This window comes from Pleurodeles waltl, chromosome 12 (genome assembly GCF_031143425.1).
Source record: "Pleurodeles waltl isolate 20211129_DDA chromosome 12, aPleWal1.hap1.20221129, whole genome shotgun sequence".
Lineage (NCBI taxonomy): Eukaryota > Metazoa > Chordata > Amphibia > Caudata > Salamandridae > Pleurodeles > Pleurodeles waltl.
Genome location: NC_090451.1, coordinates 592,008,663 through 592,033,950, shown reverse-complemented (window position 1 = coordinate 592,033,950; position 25,288 = coordinate 592,008,663). Strand labels below are relative to the sequence as shown.

General features: G+C 44.5%; 1 protein-coding gene across 2 annotated transcripts in view; it reads right to left on the bottom strand.

Moving 5' to 3' along the window:
• The window catches only part of CFAP45 (cilia and flagella associated protein 45), a 213,033-nt gene that overhangs the window by 176,037 nt on the left and 11,708 nt on the right, over positions 1-25,288 (bottom strand). The window contains exons 2-3 of one of the 2 annotated variants that reach the window (XM_069217772.1): positions 19,996-20,115; positions 14,569-14,702 (exon numbers count right to left, since the gene is read on the bottom strand). In XM_069217772.1, coding sequence (XP_069073873.1) covers positions 14,569-14,702; positions 19,996-20,115 — 254 coding nt within the window. The remainder of the gene's footprint in view (positions 1-14,568; positions 14,703-19,995; positions 20,116-25,288) is intronic. The other variant, XM_069217771.1, reaches the window with a different exon arrangement.

Below are 25,288 nucleotides of genomic sequence, written 5' to 3'. Positions count from 1 at the left end.
TTGACTTACTAGTAAGTCCCCAGTATAAGTGCATGGTGTGTGCCCAGGGGCTGTAAATCAAATGCTACTAGTGGGCCTGCAGCACTGATTGTGCCACCCATATGAGTAGCCCCGTAAACATGTCTCAGACCTGCCACTGTAGTGTCTGTGTGTGCAGTTTTAACTGCCATTTCAACCTGGCAAGTGTATCCACTTGCCAGGCCCAAACCTTCCCCTTTACTACATGTAAGTCATCCCTAAGATAGGCCCAAGGCAGTCCCATGGGCAGGGTGTAGTGTATTTAAGAGGTAGGAAATGTACTGGTGTGTATTACATGTCCTGATAGTGAAATACTGCTATATTTAGTTTTCACTATTGCAAGGCCTATCTCTCCCATAGGTTAACATGGGAATTGCATTGAAATATCTTTCAAGTGCAATTTTCCATTGGGAGCTGACAAAAATACATCTTTTGGTGAAGTTGTTTTTTAAATTTTAAGTTTGAAAATGCCACTTTTAGACAGTGGGCATTTCCTTGGTTAACTATTCTGTGCATCTGCCGGTCTGTGGATTACACGTCTGTGTCAGGATGATAGTTGGGCTGTTTGTGAATTCACTCTAGACAGTCATATAGAGGGAGCTGAGGTGTGCCCTGCATATCCTGGTCTTCCTGGACTAGGTTGGTGGGAGGAGGTGACTCTTGCACCTGAATAGGGTTGTGCCTGTCCTTACACAAACCAGTCTCCAACCACCTGGAGTGTGTCTGGGGCCTAGGGCAGGGAAGGCAGGGTCTTGTGCACTACAAAGACTTTCCTTTGAAGTCTGCCTACTTCAAAAGCAGAAATGAGTATAAGCATTGGACCTCTGAGACCACAACTTTAGAATCTACTGGACTGAGGACATTCTGCCAGGAAAGAGAGCTAGATGCTGTAGGAGGGACTGCAACTCTGTCTGTTGCTTTGCTGTGCTGGCCTGCTGCTTCTGTCCTTGGAGTTAAAGGACTGGACTTTGCTTTTTACGTCCTACTTCCAAAGGTTCTTCAAGGGCTTGGACTGAGCTTGCCTTCTGTTAGAAGTCTCAGGGACATCAAAGACTTCATCTGCCAGCACCTGGGCGTTCTTGCTGGGAGTCCTGACTCCTCAAGTGGTGCCAAATCCAGTTCCTGGGCCCTTGGGAATGAGTTCAGGTGTAATCAAGAAGAAACCAAGTACATTGATGCCAGAGCGAATTCAGAACCGGCGGCGTTGTCCGACTCCACGCAGCTGCCCGCACCAGAGCCATGTTCCCTGTTGAGTGCAACGACCACTGCAGGCCCGACACTGCTGCAGCGCTTCAGAATTCCCACCACAGCATGAGTTTCAAGTGTCGTGTCACTGACGTCTGTGACACCCGGCTCCGCCACAGCACCTGTGGTCCTGTGGTGTGATTGCAACACAGCGAAGTCGACGCCTTGCATCTTGACCTGCTGGATTCATCGACCCCCACCGGACTGTAAAGAACAGATGCCACATCACCGCCCCTGCAACTGTACGGAACAAATGCCTCACCTCCTTTGCCGCACAGTAAAGAACCGACGTCTCGCCTTCCCAGTAGCAGTAAGGAACCAACGCTGCACCAGCTCCAGCAACGCCTCACCAGCCCGACTTCGTGCAACGTCTTTGTTTCCTCATTGTTTTCAAAGGTACTGTGCTTGGAGTCCATGTGACTCCATGACCGGCCCGAACTCCCTAGTGGGTGGCACCTGTCTGTTGGGAATGACTCCGTCAAAACATTGTGATAGCTATTGTGTTTCTAAGCGCTTTACCGAGATTTGATCTTTGAAAATGTGTATCTTTGCATGTGTTTGTTGGATTTTTGTCGTTTTTGTCTTGTTTTACTCAGATAAATATTGCCTATTTTCCTAAACTGGTGTGGAGTACTTTTGTGGTGTTTTTACTGTGTTACTGTGTGTGTGTATACAAATACTTTACACATTTCCTCTGAGATAAGCCTGACTGCTTGTGCCAAGCTACCAAGAGGGTGAGCAGGGGTTATCTTAGCTGTGTGGCTTCCTTACCCGGACTACAGTGAGGGACAGGGTGCAAACCACTGAGAACTAGAGACCCCATTTCTAACACTTATACCTGTCAATATTTCTTTTGATATTTTGTCATCGATATTGGTGTCCCATAAGTATTCTGGGGTCGATATTCAGGGTGCACACCCATAAAATATATAGATGGGAATAGTGGAGAAACATTATTTGATTTTCAGCATCACTAATTAAAGATCAAAGACTTAAAGATTGAAGTGACAGAATGCCTGATGCTAGCCAAGCCTGAAGGTGGACCTTTCTGTCTTTGGCATTGGTCCATCTTGTGGCTGTCTATGAAGGCCATGAACTGAAGGAAGTAGGAGAGTGCATGAAAAGGAAGAATTGTGGATCTGTGAATATTCCTTGTTTATAGTTGGAGAATCTTAGGCCATACATGACTCCCATCTCCGACCCACACCCTGGCTTTGTGACATCAGGATGGCTGAATCCAGATAGGGGTCCTTCCCTCAACAGAGTTTGGGATACATGCGGGGGATCGAAATGAATACCGCAGGAATGCTGAGAGGTGAACAAGTAGGCAAACATCATACCTCGCAGAAGGTAGGCAAGTGGAAGTGCTGCTGAGTAAACCAATCGCAGTGGCATTGAAATTCTAAAGAAAAGTCAATGGGGCAGCTCCACACAGTTTTGCTTCAGCTGAAGAAAGGCCTGTGGCCCTGCAGAGCAAGGGTTTCAAACCTGGGCACTGGTTCCCCTGAAAAACTAGAGTGCATTATGAAAGGGAGCTGTTCTGTCTAAGGCCAGTAGGTTTGATTCATAATTTGCTTCAATATAGGTTTATTTTTATTGAACAAGTTACTTAACTTCGGTAACACATTATCTGCATTATCAAAGGTATGTAACTCTATCTAGCTGCAGGTTTCTTATCTTTAGAATTTCCAGGCTTTAGCTTGGAATCCAGAACATTTGCTGAGCAATGCCCTTGTGCGCACCATCGGTTGGCGTCGTTCGGATCTGCGAAGCGTCGTGGGCGTTGTTTGAGCAGTCTGTGACGTCACATTCACCTATAAAGGCACCACCCAGCCGTGCATACGTCAGTACTTTTCCACAAACGTCCACGCCAGAAGCACAGAGTCATGAAAAGAAGCGACAGTTTTTTCTGTGCGAAAAAACTAGGACCCTGAAAGGGACAACCCTTAATTCTAGGAAATGAGTCCGCAGAGCAGGGAGGCATAGGTGGGTGTAAGGAATCTGCAGCTAGATCGAATCTCTACCAGCTAATGCATTACAGAAGGTAAATAACTTGTTAATCTGCTATTAACTTCTTGCTGCAGATTCCCAAGCCGTAATCTCCTGTCGGTGGGATGCGGACAAATTGTCCTCAAACTAGAAAGTCCTGCAGGACCGAACGGGCAAAGTGCCTATCTATGCGGACATGACTGTCCAGGCAGTAGTGTTTGGCAAACAGGTGCAGAGAGGCCCAAGTTTCAGCTTGACAGATATCCAGGACTGGTACACCTCTTGCTAAAGCAGTGGAAGCAGCCTCACCCCTGGTGGAATGTGCCCTCAAGCCCTCAGGAGGGTGCTGCTTGGCCACAGCATAGCAGATTTTTATAGAGAACGACCCAGCGTGAAATGGTTCATTTCTGCACTGCCCGACCTTTCTTTGCTCCCATGTAACCCACAAAGAGTTGGTCATCAACCTGGAACTTTTTTGTGTGGTCAAGCTAGAATGACAACGTTCGATTTGGGTCCAGTCGATGGAGTCGCTCTTCATTAGAGGGATGCAGTGGAACACAAAAGGTGGGCAGGGCGACGTTCTGACCCAGGTGAAATGGAGTCACCACCTTAGGGAGGAAAGAGGCACGAGTGCGAAGCACTATCTTGTCTGAAAACATGGTGAGTTACGGAGATTTTGACAAGAGAACCTACTTCTCACTCACCCCCTCAGCAGATGTTATTGTCACTAAGAAGGCTATTTTGATGGTGAGCAGCCAAATGGGACAATTGTGTAAGCGCTCAAAGGGAGCACACATTAGAAATGTGAGAACCAAATTTAAGTCCCACTGCGGCATGATAAAGGGCGTAGGACGATACATATTTACAAGCCCTTTAAGGAATCTATTTACAATAGGAGATTTGAATAATGAAGGCTGATCGGCAACCGAAGAAAAAGCCGATAAGACAGAAAGATATCCCTTGAGAGTGCCCAAAGCAGAGCCCTGCTAGGCAAGGGATAAGATAAAGACAAGAACGTCAGACAGAGAATCAGAAAAAGGATCAATAGATCTTTCTGTACAATAATATACAAAGAGTTTTAAAAGGCAGGCGTATACCATTTGGTGGAGGGATGCTTTTCTGCCAGAATAATTTTACAGACTTCGGGAGGAAGGTCGAAGGCTGTCAGCTGCCACCACTCAGTCTCCACGCATGAAGGCGCAGAGTTGGCAGGTTCTGGTGAAAAACCTTCCCCTGCTGCTGCAATAGTAGATCTTCTAGAAAGGGCAGCCTGATCGGAGGATCAATGCTCTTTTTCAGAAGCTCGGGATACCAGACTCTCTGTGCCCAGTCCGGAGCTACCAGGATTACTTAGGCCCGGTCATTCCTGATCTTCTTGAAAACTCTGGCCAGAAGTGGTATGGGCGGAAAGGCTGCAGGAGGCCTGAGCTCCACTCGCAACAAAAAGCATTGCCAAGCGAGAGCCACCTTGGAAACTCCAACACGCAATGCTGCTGATGTTGCACGTTCTCTTCGGAGACAAACAGATCTAACCAAGGCTCTCCCCACTGCTGAAAGAGTACTCGTGCCACCTCCGGATGGAGACACCACTCGTGATCCTAGGCATTGACAGCTAAGTTTGTCTGCCTTGGCGTTCAGAGAACCTGACAGGTGTTGAACCACCAGGGCTATGCCTTGCTGTTCTAGCCCTGTCCAGAGACGCAGGGCCTCTTGACAAAGGGTCCACGACCCCACACTGCCCTGTTTGTTTTAGTACCACATTGCGGTGGTGTTGCCAGGAGCTCCAGTCATTTCATATGGAGTCCGGATTACGCCGGAGACTACAAACCTCTGATCTCCACCTCTCTTAGATAGTTGCTCCATCCCAGAAGTAACGCATCTGTAACTACTGTAAAATCTGGTAGGGGAAGGGAGAGAAGTCTGCCTCTGACCCAATTGTGGTTCATAACCACCACTGCAGATCTTTTGCAGTTCCCTCCGAGATCTGAACTGGGTCTGTGAGATTTCCCTGATGCTGCACCCACTGTAACTTCAGGTCCCACTGCAGAGCCGTCCTATGTCAAGTGGCATGTTTTACTAACAGGATGCAGGATGCCATGAGGCCCAGCAGCCTCAGAGTCTCACCAAAAACCAGGATAGAGGCTGAAACATCAGAATCATAACCTAAATATCTTGGACTCCATGCTCAGTAAGGTAGGCCCAAAACTGCACTGTGTCCAGAACACCTCCGATGAAAATGAACATCTGACAGGGAGTCAGGTGCGACTTTGGCACGTTTCTAGTGAACACCAGCGAATGCAGGAGGTTCGCTGTAATCTGAAGGTGGGTGACAACCGCCTGGAGCAAAAGAGCCTTCACCAGCCAGTTGTCGAGGTAGGGGGAAGACTGAAACTCCTAGCCTGTGCAGATGAGACCGAGGGGTGGCAAGGTAAACTGAAAGTGCTTGCAGTCTTCCTTGAATCACAAGTAGCGCCTGTGGGCAGGCAGGATGGGGATATGGAAATATGCATCCTGCAAGTCCAACGCTACCATCCAGTCTCCTAGGTCTAGGGCAGACAAGACCTGAGCCAGAGTGAGCATTTGAATTTGTCCTTTTTGACGAAGAGATTGAAGTCCCATAAATCCAGAATAGGGCCTTTGTTCTTTTGGGTTTCAGAAAGTAGAGGAATAACAACCATTGACAGCTTCTGATATCGGGACCCTTTCGATGGCTCCCTTAGCCAAGAGAGACGCAAATTCCTTGCAGAGCAAAACCATGGGATCCTCCATCAGCCGTTCTTGTGAGGGAGGTATTGGGGAGGGAAAGACTGGAAGGGGAGGGAATAGCCCTTCGATATGATCTGCAAGACCCATTTGTCTGATGTTATGGACCGCAAGTGAAGAAGATGAAATTGAATCCTTCCTCCAACTGGATGTACATGTTCTTGCAGAATCACACTAGGCGGGCTTGGACGCTGTAGATTTGGGAGGGCTGGGTGGCAGACTACTTCTGGCCAGACCCTCTCGGTCTGAAGGCACCAGAACCGCGTACCCTCACAAGATATTGGCCTGGCGCAGGATGGTGGCTCGTCTGTGGATGGTGTGGTGCCACGCCCCTTCCAAAGCCTGAAAATGGGCGATAGACATACTGTTGGCGAGGGGTCGCTGAGAGACCTAAGGACTTGGCCGTAACCTGAGTCCTTTAAAGCACTCTAGCGCCAATTCGCCTTTTTGCTGAATAGGTAGGACCCATCAAAGGTTAATGTCCATCAGGATTGCCTGGACATCCCTAAAAATCCTGATGTACAAAGCGAGACATGGTGTCCGAGAGACACTTTCGACGAAATCGCTCTACCCAGTGGGTCTGTTGTATTCAAACCACACCTTATGGTAAACTTTGCCGCATCTCTCCCGTCCCTAACTGCTTAGGACAGAATGTCCTGTGCGTCCTCCAGGACCTAGGCAGCACCTGCGCCACCAATTCCCACAAAGTGTGGGAAAAACGGCCCAATAGACTTGTGGTGTTTACCAATCTCAGTGCCAGGCTGGTGGAAAAAACATCTTCTTCACAAGCTGATCCAGCCTCTTGGATTTCCTATCTGGAAGAACAGAAGGGAAGGCGCCATGGGAAGTAGATGCTTGGACTACCAAGCTCTCTGGGGTGGCGTGTTGTGTGAGGAAACTAGGGTCACCCGGTCCCGGGCTATGGCAACGGCCAATTGTTCTGTTTACAGAAGCCTCTGTGCTGGGTTTGGACCATATCCCCAGCAGGACTTCAGTGAAGGCTTCATTGAAGGGGAAAATTGGTTCCGGTGTGGAAGTCCCCGGCTGAAGCACCTCTGTCAGGAAGTTAGTCCGTAGGCACATCAAGGTCAATGACATCCGCTGCCCTACGCACCACCACTGCATACGAAGCACCCTCCTCAATCACTCCTTTAGAAGGGAAGAGCAAGCCAGTACCTAGAGAGGTGTCCAGTCTACTGGCCTCTCCAAGTTTCTCATACCAGTCCAGTGGCTCCATGTGGGTTTCTTTAAGGTCCAAAGATCCCTCCCATTCCTTACCAGTGTCTGGCTGTTCAAGTAAATGCTCAGACATAGATCTGGCACCTGTGGGCACCGTCTCCATAAAAATCTGCTCCAGATCGTTGGTGGTAAGAATAGGACTAGCACCACCAGTGGGCGCCGAGAGCGTTGATTTTGGGAGTGGCGCAGGAGAAGGTCAACTGCGTGCAGCCAGCACTGTTACGGATCTGGAATTCGATCCATGAGGCCCCATCGGAGCTTAGGCCAAAGCCACAGGCGTAGAAACTGATGGGGCCTGAGGGCGCACCGGCAAGGCCTGCCCGCTCAAACATGAGGCGCATGGCCTCACAAAACTCTTTAAGTTGAGCGGGGTTGGCTCCGGCTTTTAGAAAGGAAGGAAGACATGGAGTTGGCCCTGGCATCGGTTCCACGGAACTGTGCCTGGAATGTCGACGTTCACGAGTCACCTCGTTGGTCGATGGGCGAGGGGAAGTTGAAGTCGCCTTGGACTTCTTCTTCTTGTGCCTCTTCCCCAGGTGCCCGGAGGACCTCGAGTGGGACAAAGAGGACTTCGGGCTACTGGAGCGGTCCTGCAACCTTCTCCTCGAATGGGACCATGTCCTACGAGGAGTCGCTCTGGCCGATGTCGACTGCCGGGCCACCATTAGCTTCAAGTACCAATCCCTCAAAGTCCGAGCAAGTCTTCGAATCGCGGTCGTGCTCAAGACACCATAGAAATACCTGGTGTGGATCAATCACTGACGTGGCGCAATGGCAGACACCACATGGCTTGAATCCAGTCTTTCTAAAGGACACCCTCGCTCAGACCCAAAAAGTCTTGATAAAAAGGTCGAAAAAGTCCTGTCAAAAAAGACAGAGGGTAGCTCTGTTCCAGATCAGCGCTTAACCGGCGCAGAAGGAAAAGAACTGACCTACGCGCACCTGCGTAGTGCCTTTATGGGTGACCGTGACGTCACAGACAGCTCCAACTACGCTGATGGCGCCCCGAAGATCCAAACAGCGCCACCTGATGACGCACGCAAGCGTATTGCTCAGCAAAAGTTCCGGATTCCAAGCTGACACCTGAAAATTATAAAGCTAAGGAATCTGCAGCTGGAAGTCTCTATCAGATATTGTTCTTATTATTATTATATCTACCATTTACAGCACTTAGGAAAAAAAGGAATGCAGTATGAAAACCTATGTAAAATGTTACTTCTTTATTATTATTTTAATTATAATTAATAATAATAATAATAATAATAATGATAAAAATAATAATAATAACAGTAACATCATTGTTTCTATTTGCTTCTCACATCCACAGAGAAGTACGGTTTCTAAGCGTGTTCTCACATTTTATATTTTGACTGTATATGACGTTTAATTGACAAAATGGTGGATTCATAATGCAACCTATTCACAAGTCAGCTTTCATGGTCAGATACAAGGCTTTATTCATTTAGTGTGTGGTGGAAAGACCACTATCTGTGGAAACTGTGTTGGCCTCATCTGCTTGGTAGCGGTGTAAAAGCATGGCAACACTTTCCACATATTAGAGCAAAGCCATCCAGTAATGAAAGATTCCAAGATTTTCACTGTATTTGTAATCCGTTTAATTGGCAAAATGGTTGATTCATAATGCAACCTATTCACAAGTCAGCTTTCATGGTAAGATACAAGGCTTTATCCATTCAGCGTGCGGTGGAAAGAACACTATCTGTGGGAACTGTGTTGGCCTCATCTGCTTGAATATTTTCCACATGTTAGAGCAAAGCCATTCAGTACTAAAAGATTCCAAGAGGCCCCTTTTGCTAACCCTGGCATTTTGCCAACAGAAGTTTGCATGCTTGGATTTCGAAATGTTGTACACAGTGTTAAAAGCAGAGCACTTAACCTACCTTGTTGAGAATGAGGGCACGGTCTCCATGCCACTTATAGAATGGGAAGCATTTAAGGTGGTGATTAGGGGAGTGACTATAGCCTGAACTAAGGATGCCAGACACTCATTCCAAGACTTGCAACACACAGAAACACAACTGGGACTTCTCGAACAGGAGTCGATACATGACCCCGCATGCATGGATGTCTTGCAGAATGCAGCATGCTGAACTCTTAGTGCGTCTGAGGGTTATAGACCATAAAACATACTTACAGAGACTACACGCCAGGGGCTAAAGAGAAGGTACATTACTAGCCCATATGATAAAAATGACATTATACCCAACACCGATACTGTCCCTGATGACACCTGCCAGGGTATGTTGCACTACGCAGCTGGAGATAAACAAGGCTCTTCATTCATATTATATGGAGCTGTGTGAAGCTCAGCCCTTTCACTTTTCTGCAGGGATAGCCACTTTCTGCAACTCTCTCTGGTTTATGGGACATTGTGGGCAGAATTGGGGGCTCTGGTGTTGCCAGATGAATTACGACAGGCTAGTAGAGACATGGCACACAACAAAACACCGGGGATAGATGGGTTACCCATTGAGGACCATTCAAAACTTGCCTCCCAATTGGTCCTGCGCCTCAAGAAACTTTACAAGGCCTCCTTGGCCACGTGATCATTCCCACCCACTACCTGTCAAGCCCTGGTCACCTCTTTGCTTAAGCCCTGCCTGGCTCTGGAGGATTTTCCCCCCTATAGACCGCTTTCTCTTTTGACCTCAGAATACAAGATTTTGAGCAAGGTGCTGCCTGATGATTGCTCCCCCTACTCCCAGCCCTGATTCCTATTGACCAGTGTGGTTTTGTCCCATGCAGCAGAACCTTTCTAAATGTACAACGGTTCTACCAGGTGATGGACTGCCAGTTGCCTCTCCTTAAACCTCCAACAGGCATTTGACTCCTTGGGTTGGGATTATGTGTTCTTGACGTTACGCAGATTTAACATTCTTCCCACTTCATTAATTCGGACAAGCTTCTTTATACTAATCCCACAGCAAGACCAACATTGGGACACACTTTTCGGCACAATACGAGATTTCCCGAGGAACCCATCAAGGATGCACACTCTCCCCCTTTTTGTTTGTTTCAGCAATGGAATCCCTAGCTCAGAAAATTAAACAGGAGTCAGCTGGATATGGTATCCCGAGGAGGCCTCAGACCCATACGGTTTCACTGTATGTGGACGACATGATTGTGTACACTCAGGACCCGAGTGTGAATCTTATTCACCACTCCACTATACTCCATGTGTTTCGGGACCCATCTGGCTTACAGGTCAATCACACCAAGTTGCACACATCATCATTCTGTGACACCATCTCAGGACACAATTTATTTGGGAATGCGGTCCGTACCTGTGGCTCATCACACATTCAGATATTTGTTCATTCAAATGTATAGATCACCCACAGCCCTATTGGACAGGGACATGCTCGGGGCCATCGCATCATTACGAGCGCAAGTGACATTTTTGGGTGACATTGCCCTTATCAGTGGCAGGATGATTTGCATTCTCCAAAATGGTGATGCAGACCGAACTATTATGCTATTTTGTGAAATTACCAATCATTGTTTCTAGTTCTGTTTTCAAGACACTGGACCCCCCTACTACTTGACCTTATTTGGGGCTCCAGGCGATGGCGTGCTAGCCTGCTCAAATTGCAGCTGCCAGAGAGGAGGATGGGAGGGCTGGGTGCGCCAGACTTTAAGTGTTATTGCCTTGCTGCTGATCTACAATAGCTGACTTACGGGTTGCTTGGATACAATTACAAGAGATTGGCCACTTACACAGCATGCTGCATTCGGACGATTTACAGACATTGCTGCTACCAGGTGTAGCACGTCCCCTGAAGCTCCCACTTCTACTTGACAACGCTCTTACACACTGGAGAAATGTTCTCTGTTATACACACCCTATAAGTTATGCACCAAATATTCCACTGCGTAGCCTGCATACCCCACTGGGCACACTTACATACACCAGACTATTAACATGGTAGAATGCTGGAATCAAAACTGCGCGTGACTTGTTCGGTGTTGCGGCACTGCTGCTGCATCAGGATTTTCTGTAGCAGCACGGCCTCCCTAGAGACCTTTTTCTCACACATGGTAACATTATGCACTGTCTGCGTGCATTGGTCACCAACTGGCTTGGAGCTTGACAAGCATGCACTGGTTCAAACTGTTAATGAAATTGGTACCAGCAGATACCTGGTCAAGTGACTCTACAAGGGGCTGCATGACCATTTGCACACCTTGCTGATCCTGTTGAGGACCTGATGGGTATTGGACCTTAATTGTGCTCTCCATGTCAAAGAATGGAGTTTTCCTATAGAATATCCCAGCACGATACCCCAGAATACATGTTTTAAATGTATTCAGTGTTTATTATTGCAGAGGGCATATTTAACACCCTCTAAACTTCATAGACTACTTCCTGCAGCCTTGCCTTCCTGTCCAAGATGTCGAGCTGGTGACAATGGACTTACTACGCATGAAATGGTCCTGTCCCATGCTATTATCCTACTGGACGAACATCGGAGACTTACTCAGGACACTTACTGGTTCCACATACTGAGATACAGTTGACCACTGTGTTTTGGGGCTCTACCCTAGACCTAAAACCTTGACAGCTGAAACACACTTTGTTGACTTAGCACTTCTCGTAGTCAAACGGCAGATTACACGCCATTGAAAATCACCTATTGTGCCCCTCGTGACAAGATGGCGAGAGGAAGTGTGGTGTTGGGGCTCTGCAGAACGTCATGCTTTACGCAGGGAGGAATACCATTGGCTACGTAAGCTCCCCATAGCTATGATTTGCAATGTCCTGCTGGAACAATTTAAAGCCCAGGATGGCGATGACGCCTGATCTACCTACACTCGAGGGTCCCTGCCTCTGGTCATTCCCCTGCTATTCTTCTTATGTATTAAATGTTGCCCCTTGTGTTTCCTTATGGAGCTGGGTGGCTCTCACAGGTCTGTATTGTTTTTAAGACAGATAAGGACTCCACATGCTGAAAGTTGTGGATGGGTTATTACCTTCTAGTTTACCTTTTATTGGTCTTTTGTTTAATCCTTGTGACATGCATGCCATTCCTTTCTGGTTTAATTCGCGGGGCTCAATACTGTGTATCAGTGGCAGTTTCTTCTCAAGGGCGGGGGAGCGTTGACAACCCAAACACCCACAGAGCCCTCATTCCCCAACCCCCCCACCCCACACCTCACCGCCTACTATGAGCCATGCAGGAAAAAATAAAATGGCAATGAAAAGATTTAATTGCCATTTTATTTTTACAGGTGTGCGCAGTGTGCACTGCAGCAGCACCAGTCTCGAGCCCAGAGAAATGTTGGGTGTGTCCTCTGCTGCCGATTGGGAGAAGAGGTCTGAAGCAGGGTTGACTTGATGCTGCAAAGTATGCATGTCACTTTGCCAGCTGTTTTGCGTTAGTCAAAGTGACGTGCACATTTGAAGCTCTACAGGGCCTGAAAGAGCGTCCAGCCAGCCCACTCCGTCCAATCCATGCACTACTCTCATGCTGATTGATAGCATGAGATCCTCATAAGGATTGGTTAGAGGAGCTCTTCATGCATCAGAGAAGGAAAAGAACACGAAGGAGGATGCGCAGCCGTGGGTAGATGCTACTTTATTTTATTTTATTTGATATGTGTAATGCATGTAAGTGTAGTGGTTGTGTTTTATTTTGTAGTTAGTGTCATGTTTTTATTTGGGTTTTTGGAAGGCATTTTATTGTGGGCTTTTGGAGGGGGGTGTCTTTTTTGGGAAGTGGTGGGGCACTTCACTTGCCCCACCACTTTCAAAGAGTACTAGCCGCTGCTGCTGTGTATGAATTTGTCATGCCTACTCATATGAGTACATGGCTGCTGCCAGTCTGTTGGCCTATGCTGCAATATATAATGTTGATCATTGCAACAAGGTTTTGTTCATGTGTATTAACAAAATGCAATAAAATATGTACATGTAGTGTAGGAACAGCACCCGCGGGGGTAGCGAGAGCTACATTAGGCTAAAAAAATATTTTTGTGTGCTAAATAAGACAGAGCTGAGTAGCCTTATTTGATTGCTTGCATTATGTGATAATTTGAGTATTTGCAGCTAAATACCTAAAAATACTGGGTCAAATTTAGAAAAACATTTATGAAACTCATAGGGCCGGATTCACAAAGGGCCTCCACAGTCATGGGGGGGGGCCTACAGTCATGGTGGGGGTCCCACACTTGTGGCAAGACCTCCGTAATGAGTAATTGAAGTACGGAGGTCCTGCCATGAGTGCAGGACCCCTGCTACGACTGCGAAGACCCTTTGAGAATCAGCCCGTACTCTCCAGATAGAGCTCTCCCATGGACACATACATTCTTACTATTCATATGCAGCAGGGCTCCATCACCAAGGTCGTTGGTTTGACATGTTCTGACCAAATCTTATCAGTTTATTACCAGAGATGCATAGGTGGCCAGATTCATTTTAACTGATGTGACTAAGGTATTATACCTCAAGAATTAGTAAATTTGCAAGAGGACTGAAAGATGACAAATTCACTCTTTGATTAAAAAAACGGGGAAATTATGGTATATACTGATAATGTGCTCAATATTTGTAGCTTACAGAAAACTACTATAGCGAAATAGTGGTTTCAAATGTTCAGGTGATAATCTTTTCTGTGGGTGTGATGCGCCAATGGCATAAAATTTAGCTTATCTTTGTTGTGTCAGTGGTTATAAAAATGTACTGTACTCCCAATGGCACAAACCAAGTGCTAAAACATGAAACGAGGGGAGGACTATAAGTAAACTTTTCCAGCGGGCAAACCATATGTGCACTGATTGAATAAAGGTTGCACAAAAATATATGCATTCTATTGAACTGTTTGTAAAGAGGTGACAGCAGGTTGGATTAGATGTTCAACATCAGATTATAAATTCTGTCTGCCTGCGCTGCTGTATGTTTACTTCTCTAAAATGTAATTTTAAAGATAATTCAGCCAGTTAATCCCTCTCTCTCATATTTAAGATGTATTACCTTTACTGGAGTGAATCACACATATGCTTTAAGTATTGCTTTTGCTTCTTTATGATACTTGAAAACATTCTGTCCTATTATTAGTTTTACACATAATAGACCTTTTTTAATAGAAATACAATTTTTAAAAAATGGTTTCATCAATAGAACAACCAGCCCCAACCTCTAACTTTCCCTCATGATTTTAAAACAACGCATCACGAGGTGGTAGTTGCTAAAGTCTTTGGGGTTTATGCGACTCTTCTGTTCCTCAAAAGAGGTTCAGCAGCAGTTCAACTGTTGTTCAAGGAAAATAAGCAGTTTTTCCAGAAGGCTATACTCACATGAGATCTCGGATCAAGTCACTTGTGATAAGACGAATCTTCTCAGGTTTATAGATTCGGGTTGGTGCAGATACTGCTTTCCTGGATGAACGATCCTGATTATTAATTGTAACAGGGCATTCATCCTTGGATTGCTGTCAGAGATGGTAAAAGAACACGATTATGTTTTCTAGCCTTCGTAAATGGAGAGCATAACAATGCCTCTAAGGTCAGCTACAGCAACTGCTATGCTTTAAAAGGCAACAAACGTTGCCAGATGCAACAGGGTGATATTAAAATTAATTTGTACTCAGTAGGTAAAGGACTGTATAATTTAGAAGACATTAAAATACAGTTAGTGGACAGCCTTTCAAATAATACAAATCATATAAAATCTTTTGTCAGCGGAGTAATTTTAAACAATTCTTTTTTTGACTGTTCACTTTCTAGAAGACTTGTTGATTCCTTGTTTAAGGCAATAAAATACTAAGAGATAATATTGAATATTAGGTTTCATATGCACGTAGATCCACTGTATAAAAGGTTTGGCTAAAAGTAGGTGGGTGGGAGGTGGTACAGTGAGAAAACTGTCTTAAATGGAAATACAACAAATAATTCAAGCCAGCAATCTTAAAATGAATACTTAGGGACAAATGTACATAGCTTTTTTCAGCTGTCAAATGGCCCGATTCGCAGAATCAGGCCATTTGCGACCGGAAAAAAAGCATTTTCCTATTTACCAAACCCTATTTTGCAATTTGGTAACCTGTTACCAAATCCCAAAAAGGGTTAGTGATTTGGTACTAGGAAGGGGCATGTTAAGGGCATCCGTTCCTAAACGCGACTTGCAGTGGTATGTATGAATGTTTTGCAACTGAAATGCAGACACAAAACATTTGCTTTTTAATACCAATTACAATCTGGTGGTAACACATTTGCAAACCTTTCTTTTTTTTAATGTACATAAAAACGTTTTTTAGGAGCAGGCAGTGGTCCCATTGAAGAAAATAACAAACTTTCCTTTAAGGAAAACAGGCTGCATTAAAAAAAACTGTTCCTTTATTTAAAGCGAACACAGACATGGTGGTCTGCTGGCCCCAGCAGGCCACCAAGCCAATGTTTTTAGCAATTGTCAATGGGTCGCAAATTGTGACCTGCCTCAAGAATATTGATAGGGTAGGTCAATTGCGACCCAATGGGAATCACAAACAGTGTAAAGCACATTGTTGTACATAGCTGTTTGCGATTTCCTAATTGTGAATCACAAAGACTCGCAATTGGGAAATCACAAAAACAAAGCTACGTATATCTGTCCCTTAGGGCCAGATGTACGACCATCAGTGTTTGAGACTCGCAATTTGCATTTTTTTGCGACTCATTGCGAGACACAAACACTGATGGACAAAAGTGTATAAGACACTATTTGCGATTCCCAAATGGGTCACAAGGGACCTGCCTCCTTAATATTCATGAAGCAGGTCGCAATTTGTGATGCATTGGGAATGGCTTACACAAACAGAGATAGTGGCATGCTGGGGTCAGCAGACCACCATGTCTGTGATTGCTTTTTGAATAAAGCTTTTTTTTTTATAATGCAGCCCATTTCCTTAAAGAAAAACAGGACGCATTTCAAAAATAAAAATGAAAAGTGTTTTTTTTTGTTTTTAGAGTGGGCAGCTCTGAAAAAATGTTAGCGCCCCCATTCACAAATGGTAAGGGGTCCCGTGGGGACCCCTTCCCATTTTCAAATGGGTTACTGCCTCCTTCAAGGAGAGGGTAAAGTATGATGTTTTGTAGCCGCATTCCTGGTCGCAAAACATTCATACATGTCAGTGCGATTCAGTATTAATAAGGGACGCCGTAAACATGCCCCCTCCCAATATCCAATCGCAAAAGCAAAATACGAGTTGGTTTGCATTTTACCGGTCGCAAACAGCTCACTGCTCAGTAAAATGCATTGTACATCTGGCCCCTAGTGAAGTATCTGAGGTACGGTACCACAATATTTGATTTTTTTTTTCTTTAACAGAAGTGCTAATCTGGTCTTTAGCACACCGGGTCTACGACATAGTACTGCTTTCAGAAAAGATAATCTAATTTTCAGGCACCAAATATTTTCCTTTATAATCGTTCTGTTTGCTACTCATAGTTGTTACTCAGTGATGGAGAGACCACACCCAGGAAACAGGCAATATATTTCCCCATTATGATTCATTTTCTCCTTCAGTCTATTCTTAAACTTCTAACCGTATACTTCATCTTATTTCTTTTACATCTTGCTTTGTCATATACCCACACTCATGAGCAAATGCCCCTGAGAGGTAACCGAGATGTTTTGTAAAGCATACGCGTTTAAAATTGGTTCGTCTTTTTTTGGTCACCCAGGTGCAGTCCGATGGTGTCTTTATTCACGGGACCCATGCATGACTACATAGTTTGTGCATCAGCTTGCCCAGGGCTAAGAGGGTGGAAAGCTTTACATTATACTGTATGGATTGTTCAGAGTCACGCTGGAGAGTTTTACAATAGCACAAAATATCATAACAGAGACATTGTTTGTGATGTTACTCCAGGCTTACTGCTAGTGTCGCTATGCCCTGGAAAGACAGACTCCTCGAATTGCTCACCATAGGAATGTTTCTGCGGACAGAGAGACAGAGAGACAGAAAGACGCAACACAGCATCATAATTACTGATAATCTGTCATTTATATGCTTACTTGCAGAGTGCAACGCTCGCAAGAGTTATTGGCGCTATTGAAATAATATAATTGCAAACCAAGTCTACTGAGATTTAAGGAGGAAGACACATGCCACATGATTTAGATAATCTTTAAAGTGAAATAGCTTTATTGAAAAACTCAGGTCTTGTAGAAATTAAAATAAAATTATTGGTGCAAAAGTAGTTGGAGAGTGTTACAGGCCTTGGTCACAGTCACTAAGAGCATTCTGCCACCAAAATAGGGGCTTTTCATTGAAACTTTAAAATTTGGAGAAACAAAATCAGGCTTGCTTGCTAACTGACCTTATGTACAAATACATTAAGCTTGAACAGTAGCCTAGAGGGAATGGGAAGCTAAAATGGGGCTAATGCAACTGTGACAGGCGGGTCCTGAGATAAGTCTTGCTGCTTTCATTTTCTAATAAGTGAAGTCTCTTCAGCAGCTCAGAAGGGGGCCATGGTAGATTGAATTATTGTAGTCCAGTCTAGATTGCATTAGTGCAATGACCAGAGGGCTATTGTAATTGGCTTGGATGTATGACAGTGTTTTCCATAAGATTTTGAGACTTACACGGGGACCCGTTCCTGTGTCACAGCTTGACTGCCTTGTGTCTATTATCATCTCCAAAAGGAGATATGGCTGCAATATTCTTTCCCGATATACAGTTTTAGATGTCACATCTGTAAATACATCATCCATACCGCCATAATATATTAAGCTTCAGGAAATGCTGTAATTTAGTAAAAAAGATATCTGATGGATACATTGTAGCTTGATAAATTAATAAAAGCAGAAACAAGAACTATAAAATTGCCAAATGCATCACAGTCCCCAAGGTCCAAATGATAGGTCTATTGGTCCAAGTGTGTATCTACTAGCTTTAAAGTGCAGCAAGACTTTGTGATCTATCCCATTTCAATCTTAACTTTTAGCTTTGAACACTGAGTCAAGTAGTCATTTTTTGGGAGTTAGGCTTGTGTGTTCCTTGGAATTCTGAGTGACCTCAACTCAAGTCACTGGGTTGCTCAGTCCTGCAGGCAGGACCATTAGGAATCCAGGACAGAAAGCAGACATATCATGGCCAACTAAATTCACGTCTGCCACATTAACTGACTAAAGTAAGCCTGAGAGTTCACAGAGTCTGCTGAGAACACATGAAAGTCTTTCCGGAGACAAACACTTGCATTAGAGTCTTACGTTCTCGGCACATGAAGAACTGGAAGATGGATACATCTCTGACATATCACCATTTCGCCCCCTTTCCCTTTGGATCAACATTTGGTCTAGGGTCAAGGCTAAGCTGAATAAAGAGGCTCTAATGGACTGTTTGACCTTAGATTGTTCACAGTATATCCACTGGCTCAAGTATATCAGGGAAATTTTGCAGAGCCTTGCTTAGGGCTCGTCCTGTTTACCATACCCGAGAAAATCGTTACATCTGATCTCAGGGGGATGAAAGAACTCTTCATGCAACAGATGTCCATAACTAGGGAACAGATTGCGCTTAAGATGGCCCGGGTGCATAGCCATTTTTTGTTAAAAACAGTCCTAGCTACAGAGCCCTACCTTTTAGTTGTGCCAAGTATGTATAAATATTTTTTGTTGACTAGATTCAGAATGGGTCTACCGCACTATTTGCTGGCTTTCCCCCATGTTAGGAGTTCTGATCATATATTGGAATCCTGTGGCTGCTACAACCAGTCTCCGCTACATTTTATCATGTTTTGTAACTTTTATGCGGTCCCTCGGAAGGCTTATATCATCACGATACCGAAGCACGCAAACTTTATTTAGTACATCCTGTGCTTATGTGCCTTCAAATGTTATCGGAAGAAATTATCCATAACGTAGTGACTTTTTTTTTTTAAACTGCAGTAAAACTGAGGAATAGCTACCTATGTTTCGGGATATTTTTATGCATTTTAACTGTTCTATGCCACCATAGGAAGGTATCGGATGATCCTTGTTATTCTAGAGTGTCATAGGATCTTAACATTTTTTATTTATGGCTATGTTTTTAACTTTGCGATTTTTGCACAAATCTTTTATGATCTGTTAACAATGTATGTATCATATATGTTGGTTCTATGGCTTGTTGAAAAGCTGAAATAAAGCTTATTTGATTCGATTTATCATTAGAGTCTAACATTTCCTATTTTGGAGCACCTTATCAAAAGCAAACAACTTTGTATTTGGGGAATATATCTCAGCCACATGAACGGCTGGAATCCTATGCTCTCCTGTGAGCCATCTACTTTTAAATGCCCTACTTTCCTACGTGTAAGTAAAATACCTATTCCCTTTAACAGATTTTGTTACAAGTGGATGTTTGATTTATTGACATTAGTTTCCATCATTGAGCCAGCGACGGACACTTCCTAGTAGCTTCATAAGCCCTACTACTTGGAGAAAAGGCTTCAGGGTGATTTCCACAAACTGATCATTAGAAAGGTAGGGCTTTAGCTTTAAATAAGGTTCGTACCACTTACATGGTGGGTGTACTGTGGTACCACTGACATGGTAATCGTACTGTAGTAGTACTATGTAAGGTTTTTAACATCAGAGAGATACACAGTGAAAGAATGATCAAAGTACTGAACACATCTCGTTTTCTTTCCTTACTATATGGAGGCAAAAATATGAGAACTAATATTTTAGACTACAGAAACTACCAATGGCTTTTGCCAAAGGGCATGATCCAAACGTTTAGTGCACAGTGGCCTTACCTTGCCTCCAAACAAGCTCTCATCTACCTGAGAGTTCAAAGCTTTGGTTCTGTATTTCCAGGCTTTTGACCGGTTGGAGCTGGAGGTTGCTGAACTTGATGAGCATATCAGGCTTTCGGGCTAAAAGATTTAAAGAAAATAATTAAATTAAACAAATTATTGATCGGTATGTTGAATTAATCAGACACTAATGATAATTTCATTGTAATTCATATAGTGTAATAATTGCGTAATTTTAACTATTTATCTAGGTTTATCTCTCCATGGTAATGTGAAATACGTTGTTTGGTTTGTTTGCTCTAACCACAGGACACCTAGCTGGAATATTAAATAGTCTTTGTTAGTTATGTAAAACCCCTTCTGCCCATCATGGACTTCGATTCAGCAAAATGATAGCAGTAGTGCAAGTGATATCATACAACATTTAACTGTAAAGACATGACTGAATGAAGTAACATTTTATGACCTTTGACCCTGAGTCTTCCCAGGAAGCAATCGCACATAACCTTGACCCTGATGATAACACAATAATTGACATTGCCTAAATTCTATGATAGCTGCATTATTAAAATAACATACCACCGACAAATGTCTACCTTATATTTTACCTATATAGGATGCCGTAAGCGTGGGGAACATTAAACGCTTTATTTTTCTTTACATGAAAAAATGTGTTTGTCTGAAGAGGATATAGTGACATAAAACAGACAAAAGCAGTGGCACGCTAAATTATTTACAGCACAAACTGTTGTGATTTGATCGTTTTCTTAGATTCAATAGAAATGCATTGCTAAAACGAAAAGAAAAACAATTTGAAAACCACTATAGTATTAGGCCTATTTTTAATGATTGATAAAAAACATATATTGAATATGAATTATGGTATTGGCTTAAATTATTCCTTATTATTACATATTAATGTATGATAATTTGCAAGTCACTGTCACTCATGTGAAAGGGCACTCATTACTTATTCACAGAGCTTTCATGAAGTCCCAAGCGACTGAAACCTGACACTTGCCAGGAGTTGACCACACATTTTTCAGAATGTATGATGGATGCGTTCAAATGTCAAAAATTACCTCCATTCTGCCAGGGCCAGCATTTTTTCATGGATGCCATCACATGATACCATAAGAGCCCCTTGAGGCCAAAATGTAAATTCAATATGCCAGTACCAGAAATGTGCAGTAAATTCCATCCATATACCACAAGTAACTCTGTTGTCAAAATTACCTCTAGTATGTCTGGACCAGCATTTTGTCATGGCTGCGCTCTTCCATATGCCTCTTTTACGCCACAATTTATCTCAAAGTGCCAGTGCCAGCATTCTGCTACTGGTACCCATGCCAAGACAGCATTTTGCCATGTGTGTTCAATGTGCAAAGTATTACCGCTAGAGAATTTCATTGCCACCATTTTTCATAGTTGCCCCATCCCATGCACCACTGTTGTCCTGCTTTATGCAAATAATTACATTTAATGTGGCACTGCCAACATTTTGGTATGGATGTCCTAATGCCAAGAACTTATTCCAGTGCGCCAGCACCGTCATTTTAACCATACGTGTAGGTGTCCAATGTGCAAGGTATCGCCTCTAGTATGCCAATGCCAGTATTTTGTCATAGATGGCTTTCATGCTAAGAACTGCTTCCAATATGCCTGTGCCAGTATTTTGCTAGGATTGCCTCTATAATTCAAGAAGTACCTTAGAATACCAGGTTCAACATCAGACTTGTAAGCACAACCCCAAATTCTCCCTCATGCTCACTTGCATACACCCATTCTCTCTTACTCCCCGTCACTCCTGCACTATTTTTCCCTTACTCATTCTTACTATTCAGCACTCACTATAACTCTGACTCACTCATATTCTCTCACTTGTACTCACTCATACTTGGAGTCACTTATTTTCGCTTATTTTCACTTACTACTCACTGCTGCTCAGACTCATTACCATTCACTAACAGAAGAGTTACGTAACTTTAGTAATGCCCTTTCTGGTGGATACTCTACCTACCTCACCTTTTGAATATCCCGGGTATCAGACTGGATCAGGACACTCTTCATTAGCTCTCTACACCATTAGGAGGCGCTGGTGCCACTTCTGCACTGTATGCAGGATCCTGTGACATCAGTGGAGCCATAAAGTGCATGCGGACATTAGTTTTCATCCATTTTCAATGTGCCTTCGAGGCAGAGGGATGACTAACATAAGGAAGAAAGGTGCAGATCTTGATATTGTGATGGGACCTCATTAAGAGGATACGAGGAGTAACCAGCCATGTAATTGGTTGATAGATGGGTACTTCTACCAGCAGATTCCCCACCTTTTGAATTGATTTCCTGAGCAGGACCTGACCAGGGGCGCCTGGGTGGATATACCAAAAAATCCTGAAGGACCTAATGTGCAAAGTGACCTATTCTCCTGGCTTCAGGGTCTAAACAATAAAGCTTTGCATAAGTGTGGAGGGAAGCCCAGGTCTCCGCTTGGCAGAAGTCTGCTACTAGCACCCCTCTCATCAGTGCAGAAGAGGAGGATTTCACTCCAGTGGAGTGAGCTTCTATACCTTCTAGCGGGTCTTTGTGTGCTAAGAAATAGCACATCTTGAAGAACAGGATTAGCCACCTCCACAACGTCCCCTTGTGCACCACATTGTCGTTCATCTTCCCAAGTAGTATATAAAAACCTGGTTGTCCATTGTGAATTCACATGTTCTGTTTGACACTCAATGCTTGTAACTCACTTGCACTCCTAGCTGACGTGACAGCCATCAAAAATACAGTTTTAAAAGTAACCAATCGCCAAGGGCAACTGTGCAAAGGTTCAAATGAAGAACTCATGAGACCAAGGTTGAGGTCCTATTGAGGCATTTTTAAGGGAGTTGGGGCAAACGTGTTCATAAGCCCCTTTAAGAACCTCATAGCAATAGGTGATTTAAAGAGACGGTTGGTCAGGCAGGCAAAGGAAGAAATGGAAAGCGGTAACAACTTTCACCAGTAAGGCAGCCCTGGTTCTGATCACCAACTTGTTGGGATAGAATGAGGTGAATGGCTGTTTAATACTCAGTGATGCAACACACTTACATGTCTAGCTGACATGCTAGAAATAAAAACAATCCTGTCAAAATCTTGTCTTAAACAAGCATTGGCACCACCAATGGTTCTCACCTATAGAAGAGCTATTGGCTTTTGCAATGTGTTTTTCTATGTCGTAAACCAGTGTGGCTGCTGTTCGGCATGGCTAAAAGTTAGCGGTGTGGAGTGTCCTAGAGTGGAATGGGGGGAGTAGACTGGATTTGCTGGAGAAGAGTGCCGTAGAGTGGAGTAAGGGGAGTAGCTTGCTGTAGAGTTGAGCAGAGGGGAGTAGAATTCACTGGTTTGCTGGCAGAGTGTCATAGCGTGCAGTGTCAGGGTGGAGTCGGGTGGAATAGGGTGGAGTGGATTGAGGTAGTAGGGAGGATTGGAGTAGATTGGGGTAAACTAGATTAGGATAGAGTGAGTTGGATTGAGTGGGGTGGGCAGGAGTGGGTCGACGGAATGGGGTGAATTGGATTGAAGTGGGATGGACTTAAAGTGGGGTGAGGAGGACTGAATTGGGGTGGATTGGAGTGGGTGGATTAGATTGGTTTTGGGTGGGTGTATTGGTTTGGAGTGATAAGTCTGAGGTGGGGTAGATTGGATTACAGTAGGGTGGTTTGGAGTGGGGTGAATTAGAGTGGAGGGATGGGGTTTGGACTGGATTGGAGTGGGGTTGAGTAGATTGGTGTGGAGTGGATTGGAATGTAGTGGGCTGGATGGATTGGATTGAGTTGGGTGGGGTGTATTAGATTGGGGTAGAGTGGTGGGGACTGGAGTAGAGTGGGGGGATTGGAGTGTGGTGGTTTGGATGGGTTGGATTAGACTAGAGTGGGGTGGATTACAATGGGGTGGGGTGGACCGGAGTTGGGTGGATTGGAGTGGGGTGAAATGCAGTGAGGTGGAATGGAGTGGGATAAATTAGATTGGAGTGGATTGGAGTGAAATGGATTGGATTGGCGTGGAGAGGGGAGGTGTGGGTGGAGTGGAGTGGAGAAGATTGGATTGCATGGGGTGGATTGGATTGGAGTGAGATGGACTGGATTGCGTGAGGTAAATTGGATTGAGGTGTATTGAATTGTGATGGAATGGATTGGGTTGGGGTGAACTATTTTGGGGTGGGGTGGATTGGATTGGGGTGTGGGGTGTGGGAGAGGAGTAGGATTTGAGTGTGGTAGATTGGATTTGGCTTGATTGGGACAGGCTGGAGTGGGGAAATTGGGCTGGAATGAGGTGGACTGGAATGGGTTGAGGTTGATTAGACTGTGGGGTTGAGTATAGTGGGGTGGGCTGCAGTAGAGTGGATTGGAGTGGAGCAGATTGTAGCAGGGCAGACTGTTTTAGATTGGAGTAGAGCACATTGTTTTGGATTGTGGTGGGACAGATAGCTTTGGACTGGAGTGGGGGAAGATTGTTTTGGATTGGTGTAGGGCAGATTGGAGTTGGGCAGATTGGAGTTGGGCACTTTGTTTTGGATTGGAGTGGGCAGACTGATTTGGATTGGAATGGGGATGATTGTACTGCACTGGAGTGGGGCAGTTTGCTTTGTATTAGAGTGGGACAGATTGTTTTGGACTGGAGTGGTCCAGACTGAAGTGGGGCAGATTGGAGAGTGGCAGATTGTTTTGGTTTGGAGTGGGACAGATTGTTTTGGATTGGTGTGGGGTGAATTGGTGCCGGGAAGATTGAACTGTGGCACATTTTTTGGATTGGAGTAGGGCAAATTGGAATTTGCAGACTGTTTTGGATTAGAGTGGGGAAGATTGGATTGGGGAGGATTATTTTACATTAGAGTGGGGCAGATTGTTTTGCTTTGGAGCAGGCAGATTATTTTGGATTGGAGTGGGGCAGATTGGAATGGGCAGATTGTTTTGGACTGAGTGGGGTCGATTCAGGTGGATTGGATAGAAGTGGGTGGATTGGAGTAGGGTAGATTGGATTGGATTGGAGTTGACTGGATTGGAGTCAGGCAGACTGGAGAGGGGCAGAGTGGAATGGGGTGGATTGAGTTGGCAGATAGGAGTGGCGTAGATTGAAGTAGGACAAATTGTTTTGGATTGGAGTGGGGCAGATTATTTTGATTGGAGTGGGGCAGATAGTTGTGGATTGGTTTGGGGCAGATTTAACTGTGGCACATTGTTTTGGGTTGGAGTAGGGCAAATTGGAATTAGGTGACTATTTTGGATTGGAGTGGGGCAGATTGGATTGGGGTGGA